This window comes from Protopterus annectens, chromosome 9.part0, assembly GCF_019279795.1.
Source record: "Protopterus annectens isolate FY-2018-M chromosome 9.part0, PAN1.0, whole genome shotgun sequence".
In the NCBI taxonomy this organism is placed as follows: domain Eukaryota; kingdom Metazoa; phylum Chordata; order Ceratodontiformes; family Protopteridae; genus Protopterus; species Protopterus annectens.
The window spans coordinates 781,996,957-782,014,178 of NC_056743.1; the positions used below are offsets into that span (position 1 = coordinate 781,996,957).

Below are 17,222 nucleotides of genomic sequence, written 5' to 3' on the forward strand. Positions count from 1 at the left end.
TTGAGTTTATCTTTGGTTTCCCATTTAGTCTTGTGAAATGTAGCATTGTAAGCTTTCAGTGAAATGAGATTTAGTGAAATGAAGTTTTCAGTGTTGTGAACTTTAGGTGATTTGGTCTCAGTGAAATGAATTTCAGTGAAATGGGATTCTGGTGAAGTGAAGTAGACATACACACACGCACACACAAACACACACACACACATATATATATATATATATATATATATATATATATATATATATATTTACATACACACACGTGTGTGTGCGTACATACATATATACATATTTATATATATATATATAGAGGGCACATTTGGTTAATTTGCATTTCAGTTCTAGGTTGTCAGTCCAATTTTAATGTCTCTTAAATATAAAATTCTTTACAGTCAGGATTCTGATTCTCCACTTTCTACATGCAGTCAGTCTCCTAGTATTTCACACTTGAAATATCCCTCTCTAAGAGAGGCAATGTCTGCCATTTTGTATGCCATACCTTGCCTTCAAACAGCTCATCACCATGTGACATACATGAAACTCCGCCACTGTATGATTTACCACCATAATATGTTGAGTATATACAGAACCATTAAAGTCTTACCATTTTATATGTGTGTGTGTGTGTGTGTGTGTGTGTGTGTGTGTGTGTGTGTGTGTGTGTGTGTGTGTGTGTGTGTGTACGTGTATGTGTTCATCTAATATTTATAAGAGAGAGAAGGAGGGTTGAAAGCATCAACAGTCATAATTTCTAAGTTAACTAGTGACTATGCCACATTGTAAGTAGATAATCCTAAAAAGTGCATTGAATTCAAGTAACAAAAACATTTGCCAGCTAAGCCTGATTGCACAGTTCTGCTCCACAAGTTGCATGAAAACAACATTAAAATGTATTCAGTCGTAACATACATATTGCAAATCACTGCGGAATATTGCTTCCTCAGGGGAATAAAGCCCACACTACTTAAAGAACATTCTGAGAATCATACACCGATCTTTTCTTTCAAACAGAAGCAGAGGCAAAATGTCATTAAGCCCAGGAGGGACATGTACAGCAAAAGTATTTTGCCATTTGTCTTCTAGAAACAAAAATGTTATGTTATTTGTATATACTTGATTAAAAATAAACCCCTTTTCACAATATTCAACACATAAATTTTTATAAGTTGGTGACATAGTTGCTCCCACTGCAGTTCCTTTATTTTTGCTCATATCTTACAGCATTAAAATAAAGATATTCAGTTTTAAAACAGACTTTGAAAGGAGAAGTATAACTTGCATTCTTCCACTGCTTTAGTCAAAGCAGCATGTTATTATATATTAATATTAGTATAATATTACGTTATATTCTTCAGTTTTGTAAACTTTTTTCATTGTCTTATTTTGGTATATACTATTGCTTTTTATGGCATCTTATGTGATGAGGTGAGGAAATTGCTACTGTCCTTCAAATAGGAACTAAATTTACTGAAAGACATCAGCAATTGAACTGATAGGATTAAAATACAAAAAGTCAAATAACCATGAACCAAAACAGTTGAGTGCATGGCAGTACCCATCATCCTTTTATGAATTTTAGGTAGGCTGAATAATACAGGTCTTTTAGGATAAGTAGTTCTCTCCTACGTGTCCTCTCATTTGCGGCTGTCACAACAGATGCCTGTGCTCTAACTTAGGTACATTATTCAGGGTAGATGTTCCAAGGTGTTTAGTCACAGACAGAAAACTGTCTGTACATCTTTATAATGGAAATAGGGATGGACCATCACTTGCAGGCATTTCAGGACTCTCTACCATGCTGAAGTTTGCCATCCCCACCAACAACATGGCAGTTGTATGATATGCAAACGGAGGGACAGACTCACTAATACCCTTTTATTGAGAAGCCACAGCAGTGTGCAAATAGATTATAAAGGTGTTTCTGATAGTTAACCACATACAGAGAGAAACATTTCTTAAGTGGTCCAGCTCTATCTCTGTTTACTGATGCCATACAGGTGATCTTTAAGTCAATCTGAAACAGAGAAATCCTTCCATTAGAGAGGGAGATATTGCTGCAATATCTATAACCAGTATCAAGGGCATCAGCTTCTTTTCTCTTGCTCCTTCCTTGGGTAGATATCCCAAAGATTCACTTTTGGTGAAGTGGCTTCTAGGACTTCGTTTTTCATGTTTTGCATGAGTCCATATAGAATCCTTGTTACTTGCACATCTGGCAAGCCTTACCAAGACCTTCTCTGCCTTTATAGTATGTTTATAGTAGTTCTACTGGTGGCCATGGACCCTTCTTACCCAGAAGGATCGTCCAGATCCTTACATTGGCTCAGAGGCCAAATACTAGGAAAAACATACAAATTGAGATGCATGTTTCCATGTTAGTTACTGCAACTGGGGTCAGATCTATTTACTGTTCCTGTACCAGTCATTTTAGTCTATTTCTCCTAGATTATTGGTATTCATTTTAACTGTTCCTCCAGTGAATATTCATCTAGTAGCCATTTCAATTTTTCCTCAGGGAAACTTTTCATTATTAGCATCCTTGAAGGTGTTTGAGGCATTTCATGGAAGTAATTTTCCCCTATGTCCTCAACTTAAGGATCTTGTTCCTTCCGGAGATTTCTTTGACTTAGAAAAATTTAATCTTCAGTGATTTGAAACAGCTGCTAAACTATACCCAAGGCATGTTTCTTAGAAAAATCTTTCTCGTGATCATCACTTCCGCCAGAAGTATTTGTAGTTCTGGCTGTGTGTGTCAGTCATCCTTACTTTTTCATTCATAAGGGCAGAGTGTCCTTTCACACTAATCTGTCAATCATGCTCAAGATTTCTGTGTAACTCATCTAAACCAATCCATTTATCTGCTTTTTTACTCCTTAAACTAATCTAACAGAGGAGAGTAATTGCTGCATTGGCTGGATTTTCATAGCTTGCTCATATTTTGTGTGGATAGAACTAATGTTGGAGAAGAATCTCAATAATTTGTTTCACTTTCCAAAAAGAAATAGTCTCCAAAATCCCTTTGTCAAGGTGGTTGACTGACTATCAAGTTCTGCCAAAAATAGATGAGGCATGGCCTTCTGACCTAATACCTCACTCAGTCAGAGCAGTAGCTACGTCTTAAGTCTTTCACATTAATTCATTTTAGATTATTCTTGTGCAGCAGCTGCATGGGCTTTACTGAATGCTTTTTTTCAAGAGACTAGAAGCTGGACGTGATCTTTAGATTTAGCTCTTCCATCAGGGCCACAGTCATTAGGTTTATGCTCCCATGAGGGCAACACAAGAGGTTATATTTGGTACTCTAGCCTAATGGTTGACAATGATGCACCTCCTAGTCTCTGATATGAAAGCTATATACTTACCATAGCATTAGATCTGGATGAACAGGTCCATCCATGTCAAACCCTCCTTCTCCTGCATCATTTTAGACAGAACCTGGAGGGATATTTTGTGATATTATGGCTTCTTTTGTGTTCTGTTTATGCATTGCATTAGCATGTCACTCTTATCTTTTTCTTTCTTTCTTGTGGAACTTTAAATTAAGGGGGGCAGCAGCCTGGGAAATGTTCAAATGCCAAGCTGCTGAAGATCTGCCAGCCTTAGTACGAGTGGTTTAACAAGTAAGCATTGCTCACTAGCTCTAATGTTACAGTAAGTGCAAAGTGTTTTATCTGCAACAAAATGTTAATGTCACATTTGGTACAGTAGAAGCAAACTGCTGTTTCTTTCTTTACATTGTTTTCTCTTCAGTTTTGTGAGGTCTTGTCTTTGCTCACTTCTTTGTTTCATGGATTGTCTGGGCTCCAACTGATTTAGGATAAACTCATCCTTAGTACACTCCATTGCAGAACCCTAGTTCATTTATAAGACTGTCAGGAAATGATCATTTATAAAAATGTGTGAGGACCATAATGAGAACCAAGAAATGTGTCTTCTACTACTGCACTTAAATATTAGAAAATGAATGGCTTTGTAAAAGTTTGGAAGAAAATTGTATTTAAAACTAACTTACTCCAGAAGCTTCACCAAATCTTTCCAGAGAGTAATATTTGATCACAAAAAGTACACAGTTTATCAAAGCAACCAGTTAAGGAAAAAGTCATTTTAAGCACATAGTCTGTTGAGTACATCCGATTGATTCACCATTAAATCAGTGTGATTTCTGAGTACCACATGTTAAAATAAAAACTCTCTGCTCTTAATAAAATAAGCACCCCTATTCATAGATAGTCACGTGGCTCTGTTAGAGAACTGTTGTGTGGGATGTTTCCAATATGTTAGTGTAACCTTACTTTAAACTTCCTAGACATTTCCCCAGTATGATTATGGATGCAAGAATACCTAATGGCATAAACCACCCAATTTGTGTTGCAGTGAAAATCCTAGGTGCAAACTTAATGTCAGGCATGTTAGAAAAATAGGCATCAAAATGAGCACACACTGATCCATTACCACTCAGTATCATTCTGTTCATTAATCTGTTGCAAAGCTGCTTGATGCCTAATGAAATGGCTATGAGACAAGAATCACCTTAATTCTTGCTTCTGCTGTTGCCACTACTTCTTTACTAATGACCATGTTCACTTACACAGAACTCTGCAACACTCTTCCAGTATTTCAACTGTATTTAGAGCCCTCCAAGCCAAGATAAGAATATTTTCTTGATTAACTGCACTTGTACTTGCTTTTGAGCATTTTTAAAGCATTTCTTTAATTTTGTGGCAAAAACTATCATGTCTCTGTTGGCTTTTCTAGTCTGTGTGCTTTGTTTGGTAGTTGCTTGCTGTTTAATCTGGACTTGAGAGCTGCTTTCACAGCACTTTTAATTCCAGGTTGGATGTCTTGTGGCAGAAGGTGTTTAAATTGAATTTCTGGCTGAGAAACTATGGGCAAAGCTCAAAATGAAGTTATGTTATTGGGTTGAGGGCATAAGAGTAGTTTTCAAGCTTTTTTTTTCTTCTGCGTGGAGCTGCCAACCAAGCAGCAGTGGTTAGCAGTGACCTGTATAATAACTAATGCCGCCTTCTTCCAGCTGCAGCTGTTAGGGGTCACCACAATGGATCATCTGTTTCCATTATTTCCTGTCCTCTGCATCTTGCTCTGTAACACCAACCACCTGCATGTCCTCTCTCACGACATCCATAAATCTTATCTTAGGGCTTCCTCTTTTCCTCTTACCTGGCAGCTCCATCTTTAGCACCCTTCTCCCAATATATCCAGCATCCCTCTTCGGCACATGTCCAAACCAATGCAATCTCGCCTCTCTGGCTTTGTCTCCAAACCATTCAACCTCAGCTGATCCTCTAATATACTGGTTCCTAATCCTGCCCATCCTCATCACACACAAAGTAAATATTAACATCTTTAACTCATCCACGTCTATCTCTGACTCCTGTCTTTTTGCCAGTGCCACCACTTCCAACCCATATAACATAGCTGGTCTCACTACTCTCTTGTTAGACCTTCCCTTTCACTCTTAGTGATACCCGTCTGTCACAAATCACTCCTAACACTCTTCTCCACCCACTCCACCTTGCCTGCACTCTCTTCTTCAACTCTCTTCCATGCTCACCATTACTCTGAACTGTTGTTCCCAAGTATTTAAACTCATACACCTTCGCCACCTCTATTCCTTGCATCCTCACCATTCCTCTATCCTCCCTCTCATTCACACACACATATTCTGTCTTAGTCCTGCTGACCTTCATTTTTCTCCTCTTTAGAGTATAGCTCTACCTCTCCAGGATCTCCTCAACCTGTTCCCTACTCTCACTGCAGATCACAATATAATCTGCAAACATCATAGTCCACAGGGAATCATGTCTGATGTCACCTGTCAACCTGTCCATCACCATTGCAAATAAGAGCTAATGCCTAGACAGTAAAATTTACCTACAAAGTTAGGATTAGATCCAAAACCATTAAACAGTGTGGCATTGTGCAGAAATAAGCTTATAGCAGCTAGCTTGTGCTCTAAATAGCATTAACATGTCCTAACATTATATAATACCTTGCCCTTAACCCCAGAAATTACTCTGAGACCCCTTTTAAAACTCAATCATAATCCTAAACAGCCCACCCTATTAGAGGACAGGACAACATGGACAGGCAATTTCCAAATATCGCTTTGTCGGCTTGGTAGATTTGGACATCCTAAGGGAATATAGAAATTGTCTCATGTTCTCAGACAACCAGTTAATCATTAAAGAAAATAACATGATATGTGAGTGATTTAAATACACAGCTTACTTGGATGCAAAAATCTCCTATACAGACAGGGTTATTAGGAATACCCACACTACAGCCCTCACACATATTGTTCACTGCACACACAGATTGTCATACTGAGGTGCTTAAAATAAACCTTCTGAAAGACTTTGAAAGCCACCTAATAGCAGCACTGCTCCTCAGCAATCATGAAAGCCTACACCAAAAGCAACACCAAGTATCTCATATAAGCCTACACCTAATGGTACCCCAAGTGCAAAACCCATAAGGCAAGCATACACTTTATGTAATACTTTTGTCACTGGGGACTTCATGCAAGACACAGATGCCCCACTCACCAGGTTAGACAAGGAGTATATAACAGTTGTCTGCGTGGAGCCAGGATCTGCAATATCACGCACATAGTCAAGTTACTGCACCCTAGGTACCAATATAATTCTATCATATTCCATGTGGGTGTAAATGCCTTGAGACATGCATCACTGGACTATATGAAAAGACACACAATGGATCTCATCTATGCAGAAAAAAAAACTCAAGCAGGTTTGGTCACAGGAATGATTATAAAAAGCCAAGTTATGCTAGTGATTAAGCCTCTCTGAGTTTGTTTCTTTACTACCTTCATAGATTAGGAATTAACATCTGAAGTTTTGGGCAGTCTATTGCTGTTGCTTAATATTGTAACATTTAAGTGTTTTTATTTTTCATCTGTCACAAATAAGGAAGTGATGTCATTGCTCTGCCCTAATGCTGAGGACAGATCTCTCCTTGCATCTCTGTTGGAAGCTACACAAGTAAGACGGACATTGTCATACAATCCTTTACTTCTTTATTCATTACTGCTGATGTTATCCTGCCTCATTAACTTCATTCTCCTAATAAACATGGACATTTGCCAATCTGGCTGTTGTGTTCACAATTGTTTTTATACATAGAATGGGAAAAATATTTAATTTTGCGAGTAAGGGCCATAGTGTTATTAATAGTGAATTCACACTTCTGATAATTTTATTCCATCACTAGAAACCCCACATCTGCTTGTATATTCGGGTCATTTAAAGTATACAGTATCCTAGCATACCATTATACATTTTTATTAGGGCAACTATTCAAACCTGGCTGAGCAGGTAAGACTAGAAAAGGGAATTTTATAACACTTAGGGGGTTTGAACCTTTTTTGTACCAGGCTGTACAGTTTGATATATATCCACATTATTACCAAAGTCAGTAACTCAAATTTTTCAATTTTGTGGCATAACAACTTTCTTATGCGAGTTAAGAAGAAGAAATATCACTGGAATATTTATAGATTATATCCAAATTAAAACTAAATGAACTTCAGGACATCTAGCAAACAACATGGAGGTCAGTTAGAATCAATAAATTCTAGCACAGTGAATTTCTAGCTATTAATATCTCCAACAGTGGTAAAACTCTGAACATTGAGTTACCTTAATTCTACAAATCATTTCCTATTAGAAACTTGTAGTATTACAAATTAAGTCTTAAAAGTATAGCATTCAGGAAAAGTTGCATTTCAACCCAGTGCCATTCATTTTGAAATACTAGCATTTTCATCTTCTATCATAATTTCTACTGATAATTAAATTACTTGCTAGAATTAAATCTTGCATTATAATGCAGCCAGAAAACACTGTGCATATTAAAGACATTTAACTCATTTGGGTTAACCTTTATAATATTTATTTCAGCTTAATTTAGTCAATTAATTTGTTTGCAAAAAAAAAAATAGTTTTTGTCATGCCAAATAAAAAAAAGTTAACTTTATCATAATAAAAAAAAATGGAACAATTAGTTAATTGTCTTTAGACGAAAGACTGGGAGTTCTAATTCAGCTTTTTACACTTAATCCATCATATAATTTTGATATTTAGCAACAAAGATTCACTTAAATAAAATAATTTAGTATTCATTTAATAGGTTTCTTTGGACATATTTGCACTGATTATAGGAATTTACTATTAAATAAGATTGTGCTTCACTTGATATATGCCTGTGACACTGTACCTCATTCTATTGCCTTAATAAACTTAATAAATTGCTAAGATGCATAACAGAGCAACTTAAAAGGAAAGCCATAAAGTAAAAATTAATAATATGTGAAAGTACACAAAACAAGCTAATGGTGTATCCCATTGTCCATTGCTAGAGCCAGTACTGTTTTACTGTGTTTTCAGCAGTATACAATACAAATAAATAAAAGGTGAATGTCGAGCTTTATAGATGGGTGCAAGGGTTATTTACATAAATTACTTTCTCCTGTTGTCTTACCTAGTTTATATACAAGAACAATCTGCATCTAATTTTCCAGTGTATCCAGATACTCATTGTTGTAGTAACAAACACTATCTGAGCACACATTAAATGATGAAATTAAGTTGATTGTTACAAAGTACTTGAGATGAAAGTACCTAAAGTACTTGAGATGAAAGTAGCGAAGTTAGGATTCTCTAAGAATGTTTCTGTAATCAAAAACATGGGATATTTGTATTCTGAACAAGTTTCTAATTATCACATCCAGGAAATTAATGATTTTGTACAGAAAATGAAGTCTGAAATGAGTGCAGTTCTGTTCTTGCATATATTTTCATCTAATGTACAAGACGTGAAATCTGTTAAAAGTAACACTCAATAGTAAGAGAAATGAAAATTATTCTGAGAGGTTTAAACCAGATTTGCCATAATCAATAACGTATAGCCTAGTTCAGGATGATTTAATAAGACCACAAGACTGTTAATGGTGTGTAGGCTCATTATCAACTTCAGCTTGGTAAAATAGTGCAGCAGTACTTCATTCTAGAGCCAAGGTAACATATTAAAAGGAAGACAAAATCCATCAATGCTAAAGACTAAAATTGTCCGAGTGCCAGTAATTTTAAAACCAACTTATACCTAGATAGAGTGAGCCCAGTGTAAATGGGGTATGGGCTTTTTGGTTATTCACTTGCTGTTATTTGAGCCCACTACTGTATCATCTAAACTTTGATTTGGGAAGATATGTTTATAACAAAAATTCCTCCATAGCATTTAGTGTTCTTATTTTTGTTAAATGTCTTTGAATTTGCAATCATCAACATCATAGGACGGCATGAATATCTACTGTAATTGGTTTACCTACTAAAATAACACGTGTTGAATTACTTCAATGGGGCAATCAGTATGACGTTTAATTTTACTTTCTCATAGTAAAAAAAAAATGATAAATAGAAAAATTTAATAGACATACTGAAAACATTGGTCAGAAGTGAATGGAAAACCTAATAAACCAACCAGTCTTCTGAAGCATTTAGTAGAACTAAATATGGCACCCACCAGAGTTGCTTTTATATTGTACGTCTGCTATGTGTGGCTGGTGCTAAATGCACAAGATAATCATTGGCCTTGTATAGTGGGATGTTGAAAAATCCAGCTCGATCACTTTTAAGTGTAAGCCTAAATATTGTGAGTACTGCTGCCATAGTAATCCCCAATACACACACACTTTTTTTTTTCAGTAGAATGCCGTTAAGTTGAGGTACCAGGAAAACGTAATGCCGAATTTATACGTTTTTGCAATAAATTTCATTTTGAAATCGACAGGAGAGACCCTTAACTGATTAGATAATATTTTATTTTTTAAGATAGTGAAATGTTTTGAGATCCATTTATATTAAAATGAATGTCTCAGTAATGTGGAACTATGTCATCTGCATGTCCTTTGTAAAATGATCTCACTCTTTGCTAGTCCTAACATTGGCAATAGATAAAATTGTCATTTAGTAGTAAGTGGTTTAACTTTGTTATAATTTTATAATGTCTAATATATTACATTTTTGAAGTACATCAGAAATTTGCAAGCTTCACAAATAAATCACTGTTCTAATTATTCAATTTCAAAATATTTAGTACTGTACTATTTTATGACCAAATGTCCATCTAGGAAGGGCAGGGATTTACAATAGGAAGTAGGGACTGCAACATCTGCAGAACCCGTAGCCTTTAGGGTTTTCTTCTGCTGGCATTTTGTATCTAGGGAAAGGGCACTAAGTCAGTCAACTTCTGTATGAATGGACAGTTGGGTTTTGAATGGTAGTACTCATTCTGGGAGTGGGTCAACTAGTGTTTGTCAGTCATTTGGAGAAAGTCATCTAACCAATGTGTTTGCGGTGGTGTGGCTGAGGCAGGTAGCTAGCATTTGGCAGATTATTACACATGTTCTAGACTTGGACGACACTTCCAGGGAATAAATATAGCAAAAGTAAGAGGGAGGTGAAGTATTTTGTTTGTAGTGGACACTAAAATTAGTTTGTTTGATCAGTTTCTGCATTTGCTTACTTAATCACCTTTGATCTTTCAAGCCCAGTAAGATTCTATGGTTAAAAAAAATCCATAAAAATAAGGAAACATTGCACAGAATTATGATAATTTCATTTACTCACTGAACCTCTCATCTAAAATAATGAATGGCACCATCTGCCTTTTTTCCACAGCACAATTATCAGATGGTAAAAATGGATGAAGTTAATTATGCGACCAAGCACTCACCAACACCTTGGATTGATTTGTTTATCTGGGCCATTCTGCAGAATTTGGGTGACATGGCCATATACTTCTGGGAAATGGTGAGTCTCTCCTCTTTATATGTGGTGAAACAGCTACAGAAATGTTAACTACTTATCTTAAAGTAATGACACTGAAGGTAGATTAAGCGTGAATATTTGAGCCAAAATTTCAGTTTTTCCGCACTAATAAGGATTTGGCATAGTAAATTGCAGTTTATTTTTATTTGCTTAGATCAGTGATTCTCAAATGGTGAAGCTACTCTCCATAGTGAGGCTCAAGGAAGTCTAAAATTGTGCATTTAAAATATAATCTCTTCAGTATTAATTTTATGTGGGACCAGGATACATGTGGAAAGGCATTAATCCATGAATGTTTATTTGTTGCAAGCCAACAGTAAAATAATGAAATTAAGTCAAATCATTACTATTTAAGTATGCATATTGTGTTGAGGGATGTGTTGCATCTGTGCAAGATAGTATTAAAGTATTTACTTGCGATCTAGATAGGCTCAAGAGACTTTTCTGAGGTCTGAGGCAAGCTCATTGTGACAGTTGAAAGGATTCTTTGTAGTCATCTGCTTTCAAAACATTCCCTTCAGGACCCTTTCATACTTAAGAAGGTTTGCAAATGTAGTATGTGAGTGCAATATGCACCATACTTTGATTTTCTTATCTGTTGTATTATTTGACTCAATAGCTGCTGTTCATCAGATGTTTTTTCATCTGTTGTATGCTTAATTAGCATTGCATTTTTTTAACTTCTGTAATGTGATGGATCAGATTTTTGCAGCCTATATGTTTTCCTGTTGCTGCTGCAGACTGTACTGCAGTTTAATATTAGATTTCTACTGCCATTGTTTTAATGGGTCAGGTCCCATCTGAACAATACATAACTTGTCTAGTGTGTACTGCATACTTGTTATTAAGTAAATACAAAGAATTTCCATAGTACAGTTTATCCTACAATTGTGAGACTGCAATATGCCCTTGCTTGGAGAATCCTTGTATATCAGTTCTCCTGCACAATTTTGAGTCATTTATTGTTTAAAGAAAATGACAATGTTTCTAAATGTTTATTTTATTTAAATGGATTACGTTTTAACAAGTATTCAGTAATTTGTATAGCTTATTTGCTATCAGAGTTTGGGGTAGTTGAATAAATTTTAGTTTAATTTTGTGGAAAAATATAGAAACTGTGTATGCATATGTGCTTACAATCTTGCATGCTTCTGTTAAGCTAGGCCTCCGATAACAAAAAGGAAGCAAAAAGAAGCCGTAGCTCTTTCTGGAGCCCAAAACAGCTTTTGAATCCACAAATGGGTTCATGACAGCTCTAGTACTTTTGAGAAATAACATGCACCAGTTTACCTGAGCATTTGTTTTATTTTTGCACAAAGTACTGCTTCTTTTTACACTGCCTTTTCCCCGCTGTTCTGTTACCCTAATTAGATGTGTAAAAAATGTCTGCATCTATCAGTTGTACTCGGAACACAACTCTCCTGATGTTTTACTGCTCTTCCACTCTGTAGACTTTCAGTTTAACTTGCTGTTGAATGTTACACTTGGCATATGCAATTTGCATTATCTTTCTGCCATTTGTCTGATTTGTTTTTTCAATATGATTATAAGCCCAATAATGTCTACCTATGAAAAATCTGCATATGTCAACACGCACAGCAGAGTGCATACAAATAACGGTTCTAACGGGTTCCTATTACAGGACCGAAGATGCATTCTTTCGAATGCATCTTAGTTGAACATAGAAGAATGAAAAGGCAAAATATCAAAGCAGCTTTCAAGCAAATTCTTTCCCTGGGAAAGAATTCACTTGGCTGCTTCGTTACTTTGCTGTTTTCGTCACTCTAGTGCAGTCTCGGAGTTGGTATTTTTAAGTAGGGGGGTGTGGGGGGCTTCGCCCCCCACTTAACATAAAGTTTTGAAGTGTTTTCTTTTTTTTTTTTTTTTTCTGTTGGCACAGCAATTTTTTTTCCAAGGGAAAAAAAAATCGCTGTTCTGACAGTTCGACATTGTAAGCTTTTGCTTGCATAGGGTCGATTAATCACCGTTCGTTTTTTTAAGCATTCGGTGATGTAATATAAACCCGTTCTAACTGCTGCTGAAGCTTCCTACTGAAGTCTGCCTAATGCTTTCTTTGGTTCCTGAACATTAACACTACTTTACATTGGACACAGATACAAATAAATATTGAATGCTAAGGTAAGCCTGTGATTTCATCACATTACAAGATTACAGTCATCATTTTGTATTTCTCCTAGGTTTATTATTTTTTTCTACAGTGGAGGATTTTCTTTGGCACATCAGTCCACCTTATAAGATACTGCTCTCTGAATGTGCAGTAAGGTTTTGTTGAGTGTAGGTTTCTAGGGTGTTGGCAAGGTGTGGAGAATACTTTTTTTAGGCTAGGACACCTGTTACATTTATGTAAAGGCTTGTGGGTTACAAGTAGCTGTGAATGGCTGAGGTGATGATGTAGTTCTAACCAGCTAAGTTTTGTTGAGGGCAGAGCAGTTATGGTCTCTATAACAGAGTTTGCATGGCAGTAGTATAACCAATATTAGCAGCCTTAGAAAAAGAAAACTGCATCCATTCAGAGGCAAATTATATAAAGTTTTGCTGTTCTGCTGTACGTTAATAGAGGTACTGAATTTGTAGTAGTGAATGACACACTTTACATTAAATATGACAAAATTACTTAAATTGAACAACAAATGCAAAAAATCTTTCTTTTGTTCGGCTGTGGTTCAGAGTGTCAGGTATTTGGCAAGAGGAACTTTAGCAATGGTTAGTCTTCTTCTTCTTTCGGCTGCTCCCGTTAGGGTTCACCACAGCAGATCAACTGTTTCCATTTCCTCCTGTCCTCTGTATCTTGCTCTGTCATACCAACCACCTGCATGTCCTCTCTCACCACATCCATAAAACTTATCTTAGGCCTTCCTCTTTTCCTGTTACCTGGCAGCTTCATCCTTAGCATCTTTTTCCTAATATACTCTGCATCCCTCCTCAGCACGTGTCCAAAGCAACGTAATCTTGCCTCTCTTGCTTTGTCTCCAAACCTTCCAACTTGGGCTGACACTCTAATATACTTATTCCTAATCCTGTCTACCCTCGTCACACCCAGTGCAAATCTTAACATCTTCAACTCTGCCACGTCAAGCTCTGACTCCTGCCTTTTTGTCAATGCCACTGTATCCAACCCATATAACATAGCTGGTCTCACTACCCTCTTGTAGACCTTCCCTTTCACTCTTACCGGTACTCGTCTGTCACAAATCACTCCTGACACTCTTTCTCCACCCACTCCATCCTGCCTGTACTCTCTTCTTCACCTCTCTTCCACACTCACCATTACTCTGAACTGTTGATCCCAAGTATTTAAACTCATCCACCTTCACCACCTCTACTTCCTGCATCCTCACCATTCCTCTATCATCCCTCACATTCACACACATATATTCTGTCTTAGTCCTGCTGACCTTCATTCCTCTTCTCTCAAGAGCATATCTCCACCTCTCCAGGGTCTCCTCCACCTGTTCCGTACTCTCACTACAGATCACAATGTCATCTGCAAACATCATAGTCCACGGGGACTCCTGTCTGATCTCATTTGTCAACCTGTCCATCACCATTGCAAATAAGAAAGGGCTCAGAGCTGATCCTTGATGTAATCCCACCTCCACCTTAAAAGCATACGTCACCCCCACCGCAGACCTCACCGCTGTCACACTACCCTCATACATATCCTGCACCACTCTTACATACTTCTCTGGCACTCCCGACTTCCTCAGACAATACCACAACTCCTGTCTAGGCATGACTTATGCTTTCTCTAAATCCACAAAGACACAATGCAACTCCTTTTGACCTTCTCTGTACTTCTCCATCAACACTCTCAGAGCAAACATCGCATCTGAAGTGCTCTTTCCTGGCATGAAACCATAATGCTGATCACTAATCATCACCTCAGTTCTTAAACTAGCTTCCACTACTTTTTCCCATAACTTCATGCTGTGACTGATCAATTTAATCCCTCTGTAGTTACTACAGCTCTGCACATCACCCTTATTCTTAAAAATCGGTACCAAAACACTTTTTCTCCATTCCTCAGGCATCCTCTCACTTTCCAAGATTTCATTAAACAATCTAGTTAAAAACTCCACTGCCATTTCACCTAAACACATCCATGCTTCCACAGGTATGTCATCTGGACCATCAGCCTTTCCGTTCTTCATCCTCTTCATAGCTATCCTTACTTCCTCCTTGCTAATCCACTGCACTTCATGATTCACTATCCCTACATCATCCAACCTGCTCTCCCTCTCATTCTCTTCATTCATCAGCCCCTCAAAGTACTCTTTCCATCTGCTCAACGCACTCTCCTCACTTGTGAGTATGTTCCCTCATTATCCTTTATCACCTTTACCTGCTGCACATCTTTACTAGCTCGGTCCCTCTGTCTAGTATTTGCCAATAAACAACAATCTTTAAGTCGTAGTGTTGCATCACTATTAGTATGAAGTCTTGCCTGTACATTTAAGCCATTGTAGTAATGTAAAATATTAGAATGTCCTGTCCCTTAAACATACTAGAGTATTGTTTTTTTAACACATTTATGCAAAGCTATCAGTGTGCACTCAGAAACCATGTTTATCAATATTCTTTTTCAGCAAGGAAGCGAATCTGTGGCATCTGCACTTGCTGCTTGCCGAATACTAAAAGAGATGTCACGAATTGAGTCTGAGGCTGAGAGCTCACAGGCAATGAAAGACCTGTCAATCAAATTTGAGCAGCTGGCCCAAGGTAACTGCAGAGAAAATCCATACATTTCAGTAAACAGGAAGCTATTTTTTATACATAGGTAGTAAACTGTCTGAAATATTTTGAAATACAACTGTATTCAGATGTTCTTAATGTTTAGCCTTTTCCTTATCTGATATTTTAATCGTGTCAAAATGTGTTTATTGAGATATTTACAGAAATATGAAACCATATGCTTAATTAAATAATTAGCAATATAATAACCCTTGATATTATTTAAGATGAGCAATTTACAGTTCAAATATCGGACAGTTTTGTAAAACAGCATCCAAGATTTCACCTGATGCCATGAAACAGTGTCACTTGTTTTTTGCAGTGTTAAAAGTGCTTATTTTCATAATTAACAAACATACATCTCCCCACTATAGTGTAATATAAATGGACATTGACCATAAATGTTCCTGTCTCCTACCTTGGAATTTCACACCATACCCTTCAATCACACGTAGTTCACTCAGTTATGAAAATATGAACATAAATATGAAAACCTGAATAAGTTGCAAACGGTGATTAATTTCTTGACTGTATGACATTATTGTGTCATTTTGTTAATAAGCCTTTGCCCTTTCTAATACTGCTCATTGTTAGCTGCCACATCACTTTAAGAAGTTACACCCAAATAAAGATCTGGATGCCAAAAGGTGCTATGGTGTTAACTGGAAATATACAAAAAAAGGAGAGCTATAGCCTTGAATGAGGTAAACCTCTCAGAATATATGATAATAGATGAAAAAAAGAAAAAACAAACAGAATATTAGATAATAACTCGTGTTTAGAGATCCTAGTAAGATCATTCCCAGCTAAATGAACTATAAGAACATGAAGCTGCCTACTTCCACAATAACCTGAACAAAGCTTTCCCAAATATCTTTACAGGAACAAGGATCCAGGCCTAAATTCAATCCTGCTCTGCATACATTTGCTCTTCTGTTTGCCGAGCAAATGAAAGAATGTTCCAAAATTAGAACTCCTAGGTAACCTGAAGGAAAAAGAAAACTATCTGATCAACAACAACGTCCCCACCACCACTTTCCGAAACAGAGTTAAAACTAATGGTTATAGGTCAAAGAAGCATGGGAGGACCAGCTACCTGTATTCTTAATCAGCTCTGCAGAATAACTCTCAAAAGCCTAAAGTGAGACTCGACTCAACCCAAATGAGCGAGATGAGTAACAAATGGATGTGAAACGTTAGCATGATAGGATAGTGGAGTCTTTAGGCATTGTTTATTTATTTGACATTTGTTTACCAGGAAAGTCTGACTGGGACAGAGCCCATTTTCAGCAGAGGCCAGGGGAGAAACTCTCCAAATGCATGTCTTTAGAATGTGGAAGGAAACAGGAGCACCCGGAGGAAACCCACACGAAAGCAGGGAGGACATGCAGAATCCACACAGAACCAGAGAACCCCTTGCTGTGAGGTAATGATGCTAACCTATGTACCACCGTGCCGCCCATTCGCTGATTCTCATTAGAAAAACAAAATGTTAGACTAAGTTAGAAGGGCAGCTAGTAATCCGCCGCACAAGACAAATTAAAGGAATGTATGCCCTGCCCATTATCACCTGATGACCCTAATCTGTCTGATCAGCCTTACACC

General features: G+C 37.1%; 1 protein-coding gene across 3 annotated transcripts in view; it reads left to right on the forward strand.

The window, feature by feature from the left end:
* Positions 1–17,222, forward strand: part of LOC122811523 (transient receptor potential cation channel subfamily M member 4-like) — a 1,266,622-nt gene that overhangs the window by 825,208 nt on the left and 424,192 nt on the right. For all 3 annotated transcript variants that reach the window (XM_044083407.1, XM_044083409.1, XM_044083408.1), the window contains 2 exons: positions 10,716–10,847; positions 15,473–15,605. In XM_044083407.1, the coding sequence (XP_043939342.1) occupies positions 10,716–10,847; positions 15,473–15,605 (265 nt within the window). The remainder of the gene's footprint in view (positions 1–10,715; positions 10,848–15,472; positions 15,606–17,222) is intronic.